Source organism: Phocoena phocoena, chromosome 7 (genome assembly GCF_963924675.1).
Source record: "Phocoena phocoena chromosome 7, mPhoPho1.1, whole genome shotgun sequence".
NCBI classification, from domain to species: domain Eukaryota; kingdom Metazoa; phylum Chordata; class Mammalia; order Artiodactyla; family Phocoenidae; genus Phocoena; species Phocoena phocoena.
Window position 1 is genome coordinate 114,531,594 of NC_089225.1, and position 20,641 is coordinate 114,552,234.

The 20,641-nt window shown below is 51.7% G+C and overlaps 1 protein-coding gene across 1 annotated transcript in view; it reads right to left on the minus strand.

Moving 5' to 3' along the window:
- The window catches only part of KIF1A (kinesin family member 1A), an 87,610-nt gene extending 67,234 nt beyond the window's left edge, over nucleotides 1–20,376 (minus strand). Inside the window, exons 1-2 of the mRNA XM_065881198.1 lie at nucleotides 20,277–20,376; nucleotides 367–534 (exon numbers count right to left, since the gene is read on the minus strand). Of these exons, the coding sequence (XP_065737270.1) occupies nucleotides 367–472 (106 nt within the window). The 5' untranslated portion in view covers nucleotides 473–534; nucleotides 20,277–20,376. The remainder of the gene's footprint in view (nucleotides 1–366; nucleotides 535–20,276) is intronic.
- Between the last annotated feature and the right edge of the window lie 265 nt (nucleotides 20,377–20,641).

Consider the following 20,641-nt stretch of genomic DNA (forward strand, 5'->3'; position numbering starts at 1 on the left):
AGCCACCCAGTTTGTGGTCATTTGTTACTGCAGTCCCAGGAGACCGACACCCGGGGTGGACCAGGAGGGAGCCAGGGCCCCGAGGGCCCAGCAGCAACGGCCCCGAGGGAGCAGCGGCCACGGCCCCGAGGGCCCAGCAGCCACGGCCCCGAGGGAGCAGCAGCCACGGCCCCGAGGGAGCAGCAGCCACGGCTCTGAGGGCCCAGCAGCCACGGCCCCAAGGGCCCAGCAGCCACAGCTCTGAGGGCCCAGCAGCCACGGCAACCCCGAGGGCCCAGCAGCCACGGCCCCAAGGGCCCAGCAGCCACGGCCCCGAGGGCCCAGCAGCCACAGCGGCCCCGAGGGCGCAGCAGCCGCGATACTCACTGGTGGTGCTTCCGGACATCTGGATGATGCACTTGGAGTCGCGGCTCATTTCTCGGGAATTGAAGGGGCGGACGCGCACCGCCACCTTCACCGAGGCCCCAGCCATCTCTGCGGCCTTTGTAGGTCACTCCTAGTGGTGGCAGGAGCCCCAGCGGGCACAGAAGACACCTTGGGAAAAAGGGAGATACGAGTTAGAAACAATATCCACAAGGGCAGCGCAGATGTTTCCGGCTGTGACACCTGCTCGGATAACCAGTCCACAGGAAGAGGAACGGAGCAGGGCAGCTGCAGGTGAGAAATGCCGCGAGTTTTAGGAAAGAACGCCAACGGGATGAGAGAAGCCTAGGAAAGCTGGAGCCTAACAAGAAACAGCCGATTCGCTCTCTGGGACCCGGAAAGACTCCAGGTGCCTCTGAAGGTCAGCGGCTGGGTAGGACCAAAAACAGGTGTTTTGTGGAAAGTTAGCAGAGGGAGGGTCAGGCCATGTCATGGGTTAAATTGTATCCCTTGAAAATTCACATGCTGAGTCCTAAACCCCAGGACCTCAGAACGTGACCTTATTTGGGGACAGGGTCCTGGCACTGTAACTGGTTAAGATGAGGTCCCACTGGAGTGAGGTGGGCCTTGCCCAGTGTGACCAGCGTCCTTATAAAAGGAGACGCACACAGGGAGAGTACCACGTGAAGACAAAGACAGAGGTCTACAAGCCAAAGACTGGGGGTAAACCGCCAAAAGACAGGAGAGAGGCAGGCAGTGGTTCTCCCCCATGGCCTTGGAGGGAACCACCCTGCACATCTGGGACTTCCAGCCTCCAGACTGTGAGACAATACACTTCTGTTGTCTAAGCCCTCAGTCTGTGGTACTTTGTTACGGCAGCCCCAGCAGAGTAATGAAGACCCCGAGACCACCATCCCCACCCGGTGAACATCCAGGACCTGCCCCCCCACCCCATGCCACCATCAGGCAGGAGGCCAGAGGCTACCCTCTGGGAGAGTGAGGCTTGGTCCAGCCTGGAGTTCTGAGGACCAGCTGAAGGTGGGTGTGAAAAGCCCAGTGAAGATGCCCAGTAGTGGGGGACCCCAGCCTCCTCCTCCTGCTGCAGGGCGCCCACCTGCTGGCTGCCAGGGAAGAGGGCAGGGTCCTCTGCTGGGGAAACAGGACCACAGCCTCTAGCAAGCAATACAGAGACTAAAGCAAACAGAAAAGGAGCACAGCAGAAAGAGACAAAGCAGGAAGAGAAGAACAAAAATGTTTCAACACCTTGTAATTAATATCCTCAGAAAGGAAATTTACTCACCCATGAGCAAGTGAAGTATGCTTTTTTTCAAAGGACCGTTTAATGAATAAGAAAGAGTCCTTGGAAATTAAGACTATGAAAACAGGACCTTCAGAAGTAAATAAAAAGGTTGGAAATACAATTAAGTAATTTTCTGCGTGAGGAGAGAAATAAAATTTGGGGATCAATGAAAAGAAGCTACTAAAGAAATAATTCAAGAAAACTTCCCAGCACAGCCAGTCATGAGTCTCCAAATTCAAAGGGTCTACCTACCCCACCTGCTATAAAAGGTCAGAAACCACAGCAAACTGTGAAATCTCAGAACCTCAGGGCTAAAGGGAAGATTCCAGAAGCTTCCAGAGAGAAAGGATGGAGACTCAGAATGGCATCAGCATCTCATGGATACCAGATGAAGAAACACTTTCAAAGTGCTGAGGAACGGTGACTTTCGGCCTAGAGCTCTGAGCTCACCCACATCACAACTGGGAGGGAGGGTGACAGGAAGACCCAGGAAGACTCTGCAGGAGGCTAGAACCTGTGCTCCAGCAGGTAGGTGGCTGGTGGGGCAGACGTGGGTACGGGCCCAGCCCGGAGGATGGTGAAGGGGTCCCAGCAGGACCCTGGGGCTGCCTCGAGGGGGGGATGTTCCTCATCGGAGGGCAATGGAGGGGACCCAGCCAGGAAGAAGACGGGGCTGCGAGGCGGGAGGTGGTCTCCCAACGTGGAGAAGCATCCATCAGAGGGTTTGATGAGAGATCAGTGATGACCCCAGGCATTATGCTATCACTCATTCCTGATACAATGTTCTTCAAGAAAGAAAATATAAGCAGAGTACACTCCTGAGAGCAGCAGGAAAGAATGTTCACTAGTTCTGCTGGTGTAAACACAAAATACTAACCAACACACAGGAAACACAGCAGGAAGACGGTGAGAGGCGTTGCACGTGGTGGGGTCGTTAGCAGTGCGATGGGGCAGAAAAGCTGACTCTGTCCCAGTGGGATCTAAACGGATCAGACAAAACCAATAACGGACTGTGGAGGGTGAGGCCCGGGCGGGGCTGCTTCTCCCGTAGAGACTCGCAGCCCTGATGGACCTGGATGCCACGTCTCCACATGTTACTTTGGAAAAATTTTAAGAACAAACAAAAGGGGAAAGCCAAGAGGGAACCCACAGTGTGGCCAGGCTCGGGGCAAATGCCTGAGGAAAGAGGGCAAGGGCGCGGCCACTGTCGGCCACCACGGGGTGAGCCTAGGCACGCGGCTGCCACTCCCTGGGCCTGCTTGGCCACCACCCAGGTGTGAATGTGAAGCTGACCCTCACGTCCACTTGAAGGTCACACTCACACGGAGGAGGCACCCCCCCACCTCCCAAGGACGCAGGCCCCGGGCAGGCTCCATGCCAGGTCTGTGCCGGCTCGAGAGGGCTGTCCCTCCCTGGGCTGGAAGCCCACGGGCCCAAGATGAATGGACAGAGCAGTGCCCCCGAGACTCGGATGAGCCGGGAGGGTGATTCCATGGAACACTGAGGTTCCATGACATCTCCCCTTCTGAAAAGGGAATCTTCTGCCTCAGTCTCCCTGCCTGTAATTGACACCCTCAGGAGAATCTGGCCCAAAGACCCCCTTCTAGAATGGGGCAGGGACCTCTGTACATGGACCCCAGGACCAAGAGCAGGAGGGGCCTGCAGAGACCCTGGGGACCCTCTATCTACAGATGGGGGAGGGCATGGCCAGGGCTGAGGTCAATGCTGTAAAGTCCCAGGGCCAGCTCCTAGGCTCCCCAGAACTTCCCAGGGCAGGCTGGGCACGGAGCAGGACCATCCCCTCGGGCAACACAGCTCTTCCAGAGGCTACAGGGAGAGAGGGAAGTGCCAGGCCAGCCAACAGCTGAGGGTCAACGGGTTCAGGACACAAGCAAAAGCCCAGGTGGGTGGAGCAGAATTCAGGGGCTGGAATCGTGCCCAGCTCCACCCCACAGCCCCTCACAGCCCAAGCGCACCCTCATCTACACACCAGGAACGTTTTTTCCAACACTGTTTCACCTTCTTACATCCATGAATGACCGTCCAGGGTGGACTGGAGGACGTGCCTTTCTGAGAATCCATGTTTCCTTGTGCTGGAAAATCTTTGCCCTTTCTAAACTGAGAAAAGCCTTAGGACATGCTGGCTAGAGTGGGAAGAGTAGGAACAAGGTCATGAATTCTTGGTGAGAATGCAAACTGGGGTGAGATTCCTAGCAAGCCTTTAGCAACAGGCCTCATGCCTTAAAAATAAAGGCCGTATCCTTTGAATAAGTGATTCCCAAGTGGCGAAATAGGTAATAATTAGAAACGAAGAAAATATTTATGAAAGATGTTCAATTTGACATTGCAAAATGTTCAGTTCTCCTCAGATTTAGCTATATTAATTCAGCGCAATTCCAGTAAGCAAAATATTCCAACAGGATTTTCAGTGGAATTTGGCAAGTATTTGGAAGAGAGTTTTGAAAAATAAGAACAAAGAGGGGGTGCATCCCCTGCCAGCTATCATATTTACTATAAAGCTACAATAATTTACAAAGTCTAGTAGTGACACAAGAACAGAGAGATCAATGGAAAAGATGAAGCTTGGCCACAGACAGACACACACACACACACACACACACACACAGACAAAGCCAACATATGATAAAGCAGCATTGCAGGGATTGGGTAAGATTGGTATCGGACAACTGGCTATCCCATGTTGAAAAATAGAGCTAGAACTTTATCTTGGAAAGTGTTACAAGAACATATAGGAGACTCTGCGTATGGCTCTGGATAGAAACTATGCATTGACACCAAGCATGAAAAACAAAGGAGGACTTGTGCGTCCAGGTGGCAGAACGGCTGGTGGCAGAGGGTTGCTGCCTCCCCTCCGTGCACAACTAGAGGAGCTGCATACAATTTTTAAATCTGTGTGAAGGTCTAAGAGCTACAGAAGCCACACAGACAGGCAGGCCAAGATTCCAGAGATGGGGCTACCGGGGCAGGGGAGGACTTTCCCCAGCACTTTCTCCCTGAGCGTTTTGCATTCTGGTCACGGGCTTGAGGCTGGGAATCTAGAGTTTTCCCAGGCAGAAAGCCATTGCTGAGGGATGGAGAACCTGCAGAGCTTTTTGGTCGAGAAAAACAAAACTTGAGAGGTCAAGATCCCAGGAGAAAGAAGCAGAGACTTAAGCCGAACAAATGGTCAGTTCTCCCCTTAAGACATCTGCCTAACTCCAAAGGCATGAGGGGCGGAAGTTTAAAACTCAAGCAGAAAGCCTCTGGAAATCAAAGAGAAGTCCTCCACGGTCTCAGGTGCCAAGGAGTCAGAGGTTAGAGTTCTGGGTCCACTGGGAGGAGGGGCCACAGCAATCATGCCAGGGTCTGATTTGAAAGCCCTGAAGGGCACAGAATCTAAAAGCAGGGCAGAACCACAGGTAGGCTGCACCTCATCAAACTGCAGCCAGTCCTGACTCAGCTCGGTCTCTGACTGAATGAGGGATGACCCTCACTCCACCTGCCTGGAAGAGAAAATCTGAGCCCTCTGGAGCCTCGAATATGTATTCGCAGGCAACTTCTGAGACTAATCAAAACTCACAAGTCATGAAAAGAGACAGGGCTATATGACTCAAAACAAATTGGGAAAGAAAGGTAAAAAGAAACAAACCTACATATGATCCAGATCTAGGACTTATCAAACGAGCACTTTAAAATAATCATGACTTTTATATGTTCAAAATAAGAGAGAAAAGGATGGAAAAAATAAAGGGAAAATGGAGAATTTTGCAAGAGGATTTGAAACTATAAAAAAGAATCAAATGGAAATTTTAGAACTGAAAATACAATAACTGAAATTAAAAACTGAAGAGATTAGACACATCTGAAGACAGTGTTCACGAAGTGGAGAACAGGTCAACAGAAAGTTAAAGAACAGAGAAAACAAAGAATGGAAAATATAAAACTGAGAGTCAGAGAAATACAGGACACAGTGAAATGGTTGAACATGCATGCAACTGAAATCTAAAAGGAGAATAATGGAATAGGAGAGAAGCAACACTTTAAGAGATAATGACCATTAATTGTCTAAAACTACTGAAGTATTTTAGTACTTCATCCAGATTCAAGAAGCTCTGCAAACACCAAGAATACTACACCAACGCACATCATAATAAGACTGTCGAGTACCAAAGACGAAAAGAAAAGTATTAAAAGCTGGCAGGAGAAAAAAGACCTTTAAAGGAACAAGAATAAGATTGACAATTGAGGACTTCCCTGGTGGCACAGTGGTTAAGAATCCGCCTGCCATTTCAGGGGACAAGGGTTCAAGCCCGGGTCCAGGAAGATCCTACATGCCGCAGAGCGATTAAGCCCATGCACCGCAACTACTGAGCCTGTACTCTAGAGCCCTCAAGCCACAACTACTGTGCCCACGCACCACAACTACTGAAACCTGCGTGCCTAGAGCCCATGCTCCGCAACAAGAGAAGCCACCGCAATGAGAAGCCTGCGCACCACAAGGAAGAGCAGCCCCTGCTCGCCGCAACTAGAGAAAGCCCGCATGCAGCAACTGAAGACCCAATGCAGCCAAAAATAAAATAAATAAATTTATATTAAAAAAAAGATTGACAATTGACTTCTCAACAGAAATGATGGAAGCCAAAATACAGGTTCTAAGGTTTCAACGTTAAGTAGAAAAGTAATCATTTATATTAGACTGTCAAGGATACTTGTTTCAATTGCTAGGGTAACCATCAAAAGAGCAGAGAAAGAATGGACAACTAACAGGTTAATAGCAAGATAAATAGAAAAAATTTTAAATATTTTTATTAATCCAATAGAAGGCAATACAGGAGGAAAAACAGAACAAAAAAAGTGTCAAATGGAAAATGAAGATTTAAGACCCTAGATAAAAGCTCAAGTCAATTAGTATGGACCATTTACTCCAAGTCAAATGTTACAGTTGTCAGAACAGATTTTTTTTTTAAAGTTATAGTCTGTTGACGAGAGACATCTTTAAATAAAAAGACACAGAGAGGCTGAAAACAAAAAGATAAAATTTTTTCGTTTTCCTATTCTTTTTTTTTCTTTTAAGTGGACCATTTTCAAAGTCTTTATTGAATTTGTTACAATATTGCCTCTGTTTTACGTTTTCTGTTTTGTTGTCTTTTTTGGCAAGGCACGTGGGATCTTAGCTCCCCGACCAGGGATCGAACCTACACCCCTTGCATTGGAAAGCGAAGTCTTAACTACTGGACTGTTAGGAAGTCCCTGCTTTGCCTATTCTATCAGCTACTGAAAAGGAAAAATATCTATCATGCACATTCTTTTAAAGCGCCCATGGAACATTTACTAAAATGAGCCATATGCTGGTCATAAAGTAAAGGCTAACGAATTTCAATTTATAATTAAGTTCATTAAATTCATAAAATTAAATTCATGTGTTCTCTGACCACAGTAGAATTAGGCTATACATCAATACCAAACAAAAAAGCAGTAGGGCTTCCCTGGTGGCGCAGTGGTTGAGAGTCCACCTGCCGATGCAGGGGACACGGGTTCATGCCCCAGTCCGGGAAGATCCCACATGCCGCGGAGCAGCTGGGCCCATAAGCCATGGCCACTGAGCCTGCGCGTCCGGAGCCTGTGCTCTGCAACGGGAGAGGCCACAACAGTGAGAGGCCCGCGTACCGCAAAAAAAAAAAAAAAAGCAATAAAAAAACCTACAACCAGGACTTCCCTGGTGGTGCAGTGGTTAAGAATCTGCCTGCCAACACAGAGGACATGGGTTCGAGCCCTGGTCTGGGAAGATCCCACATGCCACAGAGCAACTAAGCCTGTGCGCCACAACTACTGAGCCTGCGCTCTACAGCCCGCGAACCACAACCACTGAGCCCGCGTGCCACAACTACCGAAGCCTGCACACACTAGAGCCCGTGCTCCACAACAAGAGAAGCCACCACAACTAGAGAAGAGAAGCCCACTCACCGCAACAAAGAGTACCCCCGCTCACCGCAACTAGAGAAAGCCCTCACGCAGCAACAAAGCCAAAAATAAATTAATTAATTAAAAACACCCCCAAAACCTACAACCTCTCAACTGTTTGCACATAAAGCAATACAATTCTAAATAACCTATGGGTCAAAGGAAAAAAACCTCATTGACTATTAGAAAATATTTTGAACTGAATAATGAAGATACAACATATCAAAGCTGTGGAGTACAGTTCACACAGAACTCACGAGGAAATGTATAGCTTTAAGTCATGGGGGTCGAGGTGGGGAGTCCTTCACAGCAGTCCCAGGTCAATCCAGAACCCACCGTCCCCCAGGGAGCCATGGGTTTGCCAGGCGGACCTTCGGGACTTGAAGGTTTGCCTTGAGAAGGACCTGGTGCACGTCAACCAGCAGCTGAGGCTCTGCCAGAGGAGGACTGTCATCTTGTTCACCCCTTAACCCTGGCGCCAGCAGGAGATGCCTGGAGATGTCTGGGAGGAGGCCGGATGTGAGCATTTGAGGAGGGGTCAGGGCAGGAAAAATGCATCAGTTGCTTGTGAGCACTGACTCTTTAAGTCACGGAGATGGACGCGATCACGGAGGGAGAAGGGTTAGAAAGGAAGAAAGAAATGGGGATGGAGCAGGTGGGGAGAATTCTCAGGAGTCTAGCTGCTTCTCGAGCAGACTTTGGACCCGTCTGCCCAGGGCAGCTGGGGGCCCAGTTCCTGAGCCTTGTGAGGACGTCCGCGGGCTGCTTCCCAATTTCCCTCCGTGCCTTTGGCTTTCCTGGACCTGCTGTCAGTTACCACGTGGGCTCTGCCTTTCATTTTCCAAAACGTGGTTGCTGAGCCTCGTCTTCTGTTTTTTTATCCTTATGGAAGCATTTAGGTCTTTCTTTAGTTTACCTCTACTGTTATTTCAATGGCATTTAAGGAGGGAGAGAAGATAAATTAGAAATGATGAACCAAACACTGAATTCTATATAATTCTACCTATGTAACTTCTGAAACAGGCCAAAAATGAGCAGAATAGCACATTATTTAGCAATCTAGAGCTAAATAACAACAGTAACAACAAAAAGTATCAACAAACAGCTGAAGGGAGCTGAAAGAGGTTGCAGATAGACAGCAAAAACTGCTGATTCCCTAAATGACTTTTGTAGATACATTCGACTCTTCTAAATCATGTTCATATTTTAGCTAAAAAGAATTATTTTTAAAATAATTACCAAATGGTTCAGGGAAAGAGGGAGAGAGAAAGCTAGCTCACTTTCGGTTGACAAGCGCTGGTGTGCATGAAAACAAAGATCAGTTTTGCTCATTAAAATTAATATTTCAAAACTGATGGGGGGAGAAAGGTGATTGAGAGACTCCCATTTCTGGCAACATGATGGATGAGATACCCTCCCGTTAGAAATCACCTAGAAATTTGGGATAAATAACAAGCATCAGAATAAAAGAAGAGAATTCTGGAAAAGGGGGGAAAAGAGGAAGGAGGAGCTGAAATGAAAGTGGGGAGCCCATCCCACAAGCCCACGCAGAAGGAAGCTGCAGGCGTTTGCTGATGCCAGAAATGCAGAGAATTGGGTTTCACCTGCTGAGTGGGGGGATGGGAGACGGCCTCAAACACAGGCAGTCGGGACTGGAATCAAATGTCACAAAAAGTTGGATCCTGCAAAGTTACAGCCCCCGTGGAGTGGAAGGCTGGGGAAAGCCATCTGCCGTCAAAGGGATGTGGGCATTGGTCTGAATGACTCTCAGCTCCGTGTGGTGAACAAGCCAGTGCTTCTGAGAATTTGAGGCCACAGCCCTGACCTCATGCAGGTTTGGGTCCAAACTCACCAGCACGATCAGGGAAGCCCAAGGTTGAGAAATTAGCTCAGAGTAGGTCTCAGGTGTTTGCACCCAAAGCACCTCACAAAGGCAGATACAAATCCTCCTTGGAAATAGCTTCCTACCCTTGGGGTCCCAGTATTCCCAGAGATGAAGATCTGTCAAATAGCAGCTGATGGTGAAATATTACCTGACACAGAGATGAAATTCACCATGAGAATCAGGAAAAAAGGAAAAGAAAACCAGAATTAGATCCTCAAGGACCTCAGATGTTACAATTGTCAGATACAGGTTATAAAATAAGTGCACTTAAAATGTTTACAGAAATAAGCAGGAATGGGAAATAGTGCAGTAAAACATGAGGGAAAAACCATGCAGAACTTTTAGATATAAAAATGTAATCCTTTAAATTTTCAAACTTAGCAGACACGTTAATCAGCAAATTAAATGGAGCTGAACAGAGAATTAACGAACTGGAAAATATGTCAGAAAAAATTACCCAGAATGGCCCCAGAGAGACAGAACGATGAAACCACAAAACAAACGTTAGGAGTCATGCAACATGGAATAATTCATTAATTTACCACGGCAGTTTTAACACACCTCTCACTAACTGACAGATCAAGCAGACATATAATTAATGAGGATGTAGAAGATTTGAACAACATAACAACCATGAGCTAATGAACAAACGTGCTCCCTTGCCCGCAAAAATTAGAGACATACTTTTCTAATACATAGGGAACATTTTCAATATTTTACCTTGTCGTAGGCCATAAAGCAACTCCCAATAAATTTCAAAGACCCTGTATCAAATCATCATGTAATTTGAACACAATTAAATTAAAAATCAATAAAAGATCATTAAAACCCATATGTTTAGAAATTAAAATAAAAAAACTTCTAAAGAACCAACACACAAAACAAAAAATCACTACAGAGTTATAAATAAACTTAGTAGTAAAAGATCATGCAAATACTACCAGAAAAATTTAGAGCACTTCCACATCCAGCCACGAAGGAGTTACAAGGACCATACTTAACCTCCCACTGTAAACAACAACTAGCAAACTGGACAAAATAGATGAAAATGACTGTTTTCAGACATGGCACAAAAGGCACTGAGAGGAGGGAAACATATGAGTCTCCCTTCCCTCCAATCACTCCAAATCTTCCCAGAGGCAATTTACAAACCTCAGGCACTGGGAGGTGGGACCCAAACAGCTCAGCAACTCTGATGAGTTGGGGAGATGGAAGTCAGAGTGTGGGTAGGTTGTAGCTGCTGGAATCTGTGGGTCAGAGTTCTAGAAAGGAAACAGTTGCTCAGTAATAGAGCTCCAGAAATCTGCATAGGGATCCCCTTGCATCTCTGTAGACTACTAGTCCATGCCCATGGACTGGACAAAGAAGACTGAAGACTGAAGAATTCCCAAAGCTCACACAAAGTCAGAAGACATCTGTGCTTCCACCAGCCAGAATACAGTTCTCTTGGTCCCTCCACCCCAGGCCCCCAGACATTCAGTAGAGACCCCAAAGAAATTATACTTTAATGTGGGCTTAACTATTCCCAAAGTGAAATCTACCCTAGAGCAACTCTAAAAAATCTTAAAAGCAGGCCTTGAAGGATCAAATAAGTCCTCAAGTAATTTAACTGCTTTTTGCCAAAACAAAGCCCAACATTCTTTACAGGAAGAAAGCATAATTCAGATGCTCCACAATGTAGAAATGTCTAGAATTCGATTTTAAAAATTACTACACATGCCAAGAAGCCAGAAAAGATGCCTTATAACCAGGAGAAAAATTCGTCAGTAGGAACTTGAATTTTCCTACACTCATGAAATAAATTGATTCAATACTTTAAAATATTAACCACCAAAAAAGTAGAAGACTCAGATACTTTTTATGAGTTCTACCATACATACAAAAAACTAGATATTTCCAATCTTATACAAACTATTTAAGAGAACAGGTGAAAGAGAGGGAAACAGAGGGAGAAAGATTATATCCCCAACTCATTCACTGAGGCTAATATGACCTTGGCATCAAATTAGACAAAGAACATTTGAGAAATGACCAGTTTCACTGATGAACGTAGGTAGAAAAGTGCAAAATATTAACAAGAAAGTCCAGCAGAAAATAAAAAAGATAATGCAGTAGGTTTATTTCAGGAATACCAGTATGGTAATATAACGCATGGCTTAACATTAGGATATCTATTAATACAATTCACCACATATCAGATTAAAGGAGAAAAAGGCCAATGAGGTCCTCTATAGATATTGAAGAAGCATTCAGTCATTTTCAAAATCCATTTGTGATAAAACTCTTGGCAATAGAAGGATAAAACTTCTTTAATCTCATAATAGGTATCTAGTAAAAATCTACCCAAATACCACACTTAATGGTGAAATAGTAGGAACATTTCCTTTAAATTCAGGAACAAGTTCCGGATGCCTGCTGTCACCACTTGTATTCAACATTGTAGCAGAGGTTCTTGCCAGAGTGATAAGGCAAGAAAAAGGAATAACATGGGCAAAATATGGGTTGGAAAAGAATAAAACAAATTGTCATTATTTGCAGACTATTTGCTTATCTACACAGGAATCAAGAGGATCCAGAGACATATTATTTTAATTATTTAATTAGTGGGAAGGGTCAGCAAAGTTGCTAGGAAACAACCATGTTAGTATGCACTAGAGACAAGAGTTTAAAAATATTTTTTAAGGTGGCATTTAAAAAATAACCAAAAATATAAAGTACCTTCATAGGAATAAATGTCACAAAGGATACATACAACTTTTATGAAGAAAACTTTTAAACTTTACAAAAACATTATAGAAAATCTAAATAAATGAAGAACTACAACCTGTTCATGAAAAAGAAATTTAAATGTCTTAAAAATGTTTATTTTCACCCAAATGAATCAAAACATTCAATGTAATTTCAAATGAAATCACAAACAAGTCTTTTTGTGAAACTGGACAGATTGCTTCTAAAAATTTATATGGCATAAGATACTACAAATACCAATAACAAGCTTGAAGAAACACAAGAGGTAGAAGGCAATAGGCCCCACCGATAACAAGACTCAGTATAAAGCTGTAGTAATTAAGACAAGGTGGCTGGGACAAGTAAGTCATCACCATTGTAACAGAAGGGACCCCAGGAACAGACCTGCACACACAGCCCTTCTGACATCTGACAAGGAGGCTTTACAGGCTGATGAGAAGAGAAAGGGGTACTGAACCAGTGATGCTGAGAAAACAGGTGTCATGGACTGAATGTCTGTGTTCCCCCTAAATTCCTATGTTGAAACCCTACCCTCGTGTGATGGTGTTAGGGGGCGGGGCATTTGGGAGGTTATAGGTCATGAGGATGGAGCCTCATGAATGGGATCATTGCCCTTATAAAGGTCCCAAGAGAACTTGCTCCTTCCCTCTGCTCTCAGTCATGTGAAAACACAGTGGGTCAGCCATCCGCAACCTAGAAGAAGGCTCTCACCAGAACCTGGCCATACTGGTACCGTGACAATGCTGCACCCGGACCAAGCTCGTGCCCTCATCTTGCACTTCCAGCCTCAGAGCTGTGAGAATTAGTTTCTGTTGTTTTTAAGCCCCCCAGTCTGTGGTACTCTGTTATAGCAGACTAAAACAGACTAATACAACCGGCCAGTCCTACAAAATTAGAGCCCTTTTTATTCCAAAACAACTTCCATGCAGACTGAAGACCTAAATGTGAACAACAAAGTTCTGGAAGAAACCGAACACTGTTATCTCCATGCTCACCTTTAAGAAGGTTTTCTAAGCCCATGGAAGACGCCAAAAGGAAAAGTCCAGGCATCAAGATACCATTCAAAGGGTGAAGAGAAGCCCACCCACCTGGAGATGTCTGTAGCCCATATGATCAACAAGGATTCATGTGCAGAACATATAAAGAACAGACAAAATCAAAGAAAAGAGACACAAAAGAAAAAATGGGCACAAAGATATGAACAGGCAAATTACAGGACAAGATACTCAACCACGATAGTAATTAACAAAGTGTTGTCTAAAACCATACCCGACAGATCACAACATTAAAACGTCTGGCAACCCCAACTGTTATAAGGATACAGCAACAGGAACTTACAGATCACCTGGGAAAAGTTCATTGGTTCAACCACTTTGAAAACAACAGGGCAATTTTCTAGTAAGGCTGCGGACCACATGGCCAGCAGCTGTGCAACTAGAGATGTTGGGCATGAGTCCAGGAGTCGAGAGGGAGGGAATGGAGATGCCTAAATGCCCTGCACCTGGAGACCAGGCACACAGGAGCTCCGTCCAGACGTAAAAGTGAATGAAGCATCCTAGGGAATCTCACAAACACGGTTCAGGCAGCAACGTGCAGACAAGCGGACAGGGTGAGATGAGCCAGTAGAGCCTCACACTCCTGGCAACACTACTGAGAGCCCAGGGGTAAATCATGGAGTTCTGAGAATGCTGACACCGAATTCAGGGTGGCAGGGAGACCCCTGGTCAGGGGTCCAACCGACCTCCAGGATGTCAGCAGCACGGGCGGAACTCTGCACGCTTCTGTGGCCCCATGTGCAAAGTGGGTAAGACAGGCCCTCCCCCGACCCCATGAGGATTAGGCGAGCGGTCCTCTGTAGCACAACAGCGGGGGCCTCCGGGGGCTCTAGGCTGAGGGCTCACGGACCCAGCAGTGGGCAGCAGTGGGGAGTGAGGCTGAAGGGGGGCGCTGGGTGCAAGTCTGCCTGTGGAACCACCACTTCGATGGTGAAACCCTCACCCCTTTCCCTGCCTCCTCTGCACAGAGGGCCATGGCTTCCAAACCCTCAGGCAAAAGGTAGGAGGCTCTTCCCTACAGAAACGGAAGAAAACACCAGGCAAGAGTGATGTCCTTGATGTGGACGCTGGCCCCCTGCACTCTGGCGCTTGGGACACAGCTTGGCATCCAGCTCCCACACCTTTGCCTAAAGCAAACCTGCCACTGGGCACCCCCCACGCCACACTTGGCTCCAGTCGGAATCCCACCCAGATCCCAGGAACCCTTCCACTACCCAGCAGGCCACCCGGCGGTTTCAAAGTGAGAGACCAGTAAACCAGCAGAAAACAAGCCCTGTGAGAAAGAGGTAAAACCATGAGCAAAAACAAGCAAACCGACAAAAAACCTTTATAAACTGACTCAGAATGTGTCAAGAAGATGCTACATTCTCAAAACAAGAACAGGATGCTATGAAATGGGAACACTTAGAGACAAGGAAGATGGTTCTTTTAGAGATAAACAGTGTGAATGCTGAAACACAAAACTTCCCCAAAGAACTCGAAAAGGAAGTCCAAAAATTGTCCAGAAAATAGGACATAAACGAGGAGACAGAAGGAGAGAAAAGGCCAGAACACAGAAGACCAATGCCTGAATTCAAGGAGGAAAACAGAAAAAATGAAAGGGAAGAAACATGAACAGATGAAAGAATAGAGCTTGTCTTCAGCTGAAAGGTCCCACTGAGCACCAATAAGCACATAAACCCACACGTAACCCAACTGCATGGATGGTCAGGAGTCCGCAGATGAAGAAAGGATCCTAAAAGATTTCAGGAAGGAAAGTCGAGTTGCTGACAAAGACTTCTCATAGGTGACTGGATGCAGAAGGTGACGATGACAAAGGCTTCAGAGTGATTTACCAACAAAAAGTGCCCCCAGACAACGCATCGACCCAGCGTGAGGACAGAGCAAAGACACTCTCTAGAAGCCAAGGACTCATCACCCTTTTTAGGATGTCACACAAGGATGTGCTTGAGCCAAACAAGACAGGAAACTAAGAAAGAAGCAGCTCCGGGGCCCAGCGGACAGAGAGTCTAGCCCAGGGGATGCAGCGAGCAGCAGGAGGGAGGTGGCTTCCGGGGGTGAGAGCGCCAGGAGAGGGGACTCAGCGGAAGAGAGAATGTGATTGAGAAGCTGGGGGAAGGTGAGGATGAAAGGGATGCATTCAGTACAAGAAAGGGACAGCGGAGATCGCCCACCGCATCACTGCTCGTCCCGGAGCTGCTGCCCTCCTGGGCACGGCCTCGGCCGTGGTATAGCCCTGGACCCAGAAGCAGGTGGAGAGTGAAGACGAGATGACACTAGCAGCTGAGTCACCCTCTGCCCCAGCCCCATGACGGCCCCCCAGAAGCACGGTCCCCACTGACCCACAGGCCTTGAGCCTTGATGACCAAGCCCTGCCCCTCACCATCCTGGCTTGAGCTGATGACAGATGAGGAAGGACACTGAGGACTACCTGAGTGTTACTTGCAGGGCTGAGACTGGGGTGGGGGGCCAGGACTCCTGACACCCCTGAGGATAGGCCAGAGGCTGGGCTAGGGGAGGGGGCCTGCAGGGAGCTGGGCCTACTGGAGCAGTTGGGGCATCCCCACCCTTATCCCAGAGCTGCATTTCAGGAGCCCTGGCAGGCCCTGATGGAAACACAGAGGCACACAGACAATCCCCACCCCTGACAGAGAGGCAGCTGCTCGCCCTGGGGCCACAGGAAACGAACTCCTTGGGCTCAAGCCACTGGCCCAACAAGGAACCGGCATTTACTAGTGGCCACTGCGTGTAAGGCACTGTGCTGGCACGGGATGGGGTGGCGGGAGCAGAAAGTGCTAGAAGAGCAAAGTTTTTGGAGTCAGAGGCAGCTGGGGTGGAATCCCAGGTCCTCTGTGACAAGTCACATGCTTTCTCAGGAGCCTCAGCCTCCAAATCTGAAAAATGCGTGCGATGCCACCTGCGTGTTGAGGTGTTGGGAGCGCGGACAAGGGGACACACGGAGGTGTGCGATGCATTCCGCCCCTGATCAGCATTCACTTCCTCCTCCCTGACCCCCAAGCTACCTACGTGGGGTGGGGTGGCCCTCGGGGGTGCTTACGGCAGGCTTCAAGGTGCTGGCAGCACTGGAGGGGGGCGGGAATCTCGCAGTGGGGGGTTATGTGGAGTGCTCCAGGGGAGGGAGCACCAGGCAGGAACAAGCCGGCTGAGGGCTGCAGAATCTGTGTGTGTGAGTGTGTGTGTGAACGTGTGTGTGTGCGTGCGCACGTGTGTGAGTCTGTGTGTGTCTGTGAGTGTGTATCCGAGTAGCGGCTCCAGTCAGCCCAAGGGCCAAGTGGGGAAGGGTGAGGAGTGAGAACAGGAGGCCAGGGCTGGGGGGTCCTGGCTTGTCCTCCCCAGACCCCAGGGAGCCCTGAAACCTAGGTAGAGGGAGGGGCAGGGGGGCGTTTCCCCACTCTGGGGCTCCTGAGCAGGGGATGAGGCGGGGGTGGGGACCCAGGGCTCAGCCGGCCCAGACACAGGGACAGGATTAGGAGATTAAATCCAGCAGAGGCATTAGAGAAGCAGCAGGCAGAAGCGGGGCCCAGCCACGCAGGCGGTGTGTCCTTCCCAACCCCAGGGGTGACACCTAGGAGGCTGCAAGGGGAGTGGCTTCCGGCAAGCACAGGGGGGCAGCTGGGAGGGAGCGGGCTCAGGGTGGTATGTGTCGGGGGAGGGTAAAGCCCACAGGAGGGGCTGCGGAAAACCCCAGAGGGGTCAGGAGGCTCAGCCCCAGCTGACCGCTGACCTTGACCGTACCCTCCACCCTTCCAACGTCTCCATTACTCCGGGCTGGGGAGCTGGGGGAGCCTGGGGTCAGCCAGCGCCCCTCAGCCCGAAACCAGGACCCTGGTGGTGCTCAGCAAACCTGCTAGAACAGGTGGGACGGTGAAGCACACCTGCCACCAACCCCATCCCCGCCCCCTGCCCTGGGCCTGCCTGTGCAGGGTGAGGCCAGGTGGGAGGAGTTCCATCAGCTAACTGGACAGAACGGAGTACTGAGCAGGACCAGCAGCCCGGCGGCGCCCCTGGGCACCCTGGCAGAGCAGAGAGGTTTGGGGGAGGGCACGGTCCAGCCCCTCCAGCATTCTCAGAGGTACTCCAGGGTATGGGGCAGGGGAGACAGCGGGAGTGGCCCACCTGGGTAGGGGTGGTGAGCCTGGTCCTTTGGGCGGAAGAATACTGAACGGGGAGTGCTCTAGGGAGCACGTAGGACTGGGCAGGAGGGCAGCCACGCACTCACCCTGGGGGTCACTCGCTGCGGAGTGACCCCTGGCCAGCCACTCTCCATCCCAGGGGAGGCAGCCCAGGCCCCTCCAGACTCAGAAGGGTCTCAGGTCTGAAGGGCTTGGCAGGCCTGAGCACAGGCCCTGGTCAGTCAATCCTAAAGTCCAGGGTGGGGTTCCCAGTGCTGGTAGCTCTTCCACAGGCCCCAGTCCTGTGACAGCAGGACCCCATGAGAATATCCCCCCCCTGCCACGCCCAGCTCACCCACCTTGGCTGGCCTATTTGAGCTGAATGGGTCTATGCAGACTGCCCCATCCCTTCTGAGCCTTCTCCTGAGGCTATGCCCCCCATCTCCACCTCCCACCCATGTCTGTCCCCCCACTCCCGGTCCCTCCCCCAGCCCCATCCCACACTCCACAGAGCCCAGGGGAGGACTTCCCTGCTCTGCGTCCAAAGGACGTGGTCAGCCCTAGGTCAGCAGTGGTGGCACCAGGGGGACTGAAGGGGGACGAGGCTGGGTGGCTGGGCCCCCTGCACCCAGTGAGTCGGGGTGTGAATTCCACTGCGCCCCACCTCTGGGCTTTAGGCAGAGCCTCAGCTTCCACCTGGCCGTGGCCGGCCCATCGGGAGGCCCCAGGACGGGCAGTCTATGGGCCACTACTGCAGAGGGAGGTGGAAGGGTGGACACTCAGCAGGGGTGGCAGCCAGTGGGTGGACACAGCAGGCATCTGGCAGGCCCTCCTCAAAGGGGCCCTCCCTGGGAGCCTTGGGGGTGAGGGGCCCTGACCCCACACCGACCCTCCCTCTGTTCTGTGGACCGCGCCCCACAGGCAACTCCCTGCTCACCTTCAGATCCGGGCATAGCATGGGATGGAGTTTCTAGTCCCTTCTCTGGCTCTGACCCAGTACCCTCACCAGACTTCACACCCAGGTAGAGACTGACTGTCCCCTCCACCTCGTCTGGGTCTCTCAGCCAGTGGCCTCCTTGCAAGCATCAGCCCCTGAAGGTTCCTGGATCTCGACCCCAGCCAAGTGCAGTCCTGAGACCTGGCCCTGGCCCCGGAGGCATCCTTCACCCCACACCGCAGACACTGCAACCCACTGGAAGTGCCACACCTGCTTCATTCCTGACTACCCCCATCCCTCAGGCTCGGCTAAGGCGGGTGGCCGACCACACCTGCAAAATGGCCGCCGCAGGTACAGCCCCAAGCCCCCACTCCAGACCCCAGAGCTTCCCTTGAAACCTGCAGCGGCTTTCTCAGCCCGAGAGGGGGATGGGCACGGTTGCCCCGGTAAAGGGCCCTCAGCCAGCTCGAGAGCAGGGAGAGGGTGGGTTAGGTGTGACTGTCCTGCAGAAGCGCGCGCTGGGTGTCGCGCTGACTCCCCAGGGTTAGGACAGGGGCAGCCCTGCGCCGCAGGGGCCTCTCCGCACCACCTCCTCTCCGCAGCCTTAAGATCCAATCCTTTGCTCTAACAGGCCTTTATCGCAGCAATGCAGGCATCCCCTGGAGGGGGCGGCCGCTTGGGGAGGGTCCGCGGGTCTCTGTGGGAAAGTCCCTCTTCCCGGGAACGTGGGCGCGCATCGGGTCCGCGCCGGGGCGATGTCGCGCCCGCGCCAGGCAGGCCCCATGACTTGGCATTCCCTCCTTCCCCTCCCCCTTCCGCCCCTGCGGCCCGAGGTCCCCCAGCCCACCCAGCGCCAGGCAGACTGCGGACCCTCCCTGCCCGCCGCCAGGGCTGCGCGGTGGGTTTGGAGGAGAAGTAAGGGCGACAGGCAGCTTAAAGGACTAGCGAAAGGGTCTAAGCTGCAGTGTCCCTGTCATCCGAGCCCAGGCGCCTGGGGAGCGCCGCCAGCCGAGACGTCGCGGCCCCGCAGCCCCCTCCCCTCCTGCAGGCCACACCTGTTACTGGGGCGCTGGCTGCGTGGACGCAGGCCGCATCCGCAGGCGGCCCCTCCCAAACCGTGGGTCTTTCTGGAAGGGAGAAGGGGTCTCTTGGGAGGAGGACGCGACTTGGGGTGGGGCGATGGGCAGTCTCGGAGGTGCGCACCAAGCTGGCGGCCTAGCCCTCCCGCCGCAGCCCCCGCCCGCCCCGCCCGCCTCGCCCGCCTGCCCGCCTGCCCGCCTGCCCGCCTGCCTGTTTGGCTCTCGGCTCCAGCATCCGCCCTCCCCCACCCCGAGGACCAGGGCCTCTGCGCGCGCCCGGCCGCCCTGAGTGCCCTCCCCTCCGGCCCGGCCGCTGCAGTCGCGCCCCCTCCCGGATGCCCCATCCGCATCCTCTCTCCTTCTCTCCATCCCTCCCCTCCCCCGCCGGTCCGGTCGCAGTCCCGGCCGCATCCCTAGGAATGGCTCCACTCCAGGGGAGGGGAAGATCGGAGAAGGGGGGGGAGGGTGTCTCGAGATGCAGCCAGCTGCCTGCGCCCTCCCCGTAACGACCCCCGCCCATCCCAGACGAGAGTCCCCCTGCAGCCGGGGCCGCATCGGAGGGGCCTTTCCGGAGGGCCCTGCCCAGCTGCTAAAGAAGGGCGGACACCCCAGAATTTGCACCATTGTTCTCCGCGGGAACGGGGGAGGGTCGGGGGAAGGGAAGGGGCCGCGCGGCGCCAGCGCCTCTGGCCGAGAAGAGGACGCCAGCGCAGGGCGCGAGCTCCCCGCCCCGGGGCGCAGTCGATGCAGGTGCAGGATGCGGGGTGCAGGTTCTGGACGCGAGGCTCGGGAGGCCGGGAGAGCCGCTGCCCTACCTCTCCGGCGTCACTGGCGGCGGCCCGGCATGAGCACGGGCACGGGCGCGGGTCCCCGAGCGCGGAGCTGCTGCCGCTCCCGGGCTGCTCTCGGCGCTCTGACGGCGGCACCGCGTGACGGCTGCGGGCCCCCGGCCCGGCCCGCCCCGCGCCCCTCCCGCCGCGCTGGTTGGCTGCGCGCGGCGCCCAAGCCCCAGCCGCCAGCTGGTTTGTCGCGCGGGGAGAGGGACGGGCGTCGCGGCTGCGGCGGGGATGGGGATGGGGCTGGGGCCGGGCTGTGACATCACCGCTGACACCGCGGTACGATAGGTGGGGGAGTGGGGGACCGACACCCGGGCCCGGACGCGCCGCCCCCTCCCCTGGCG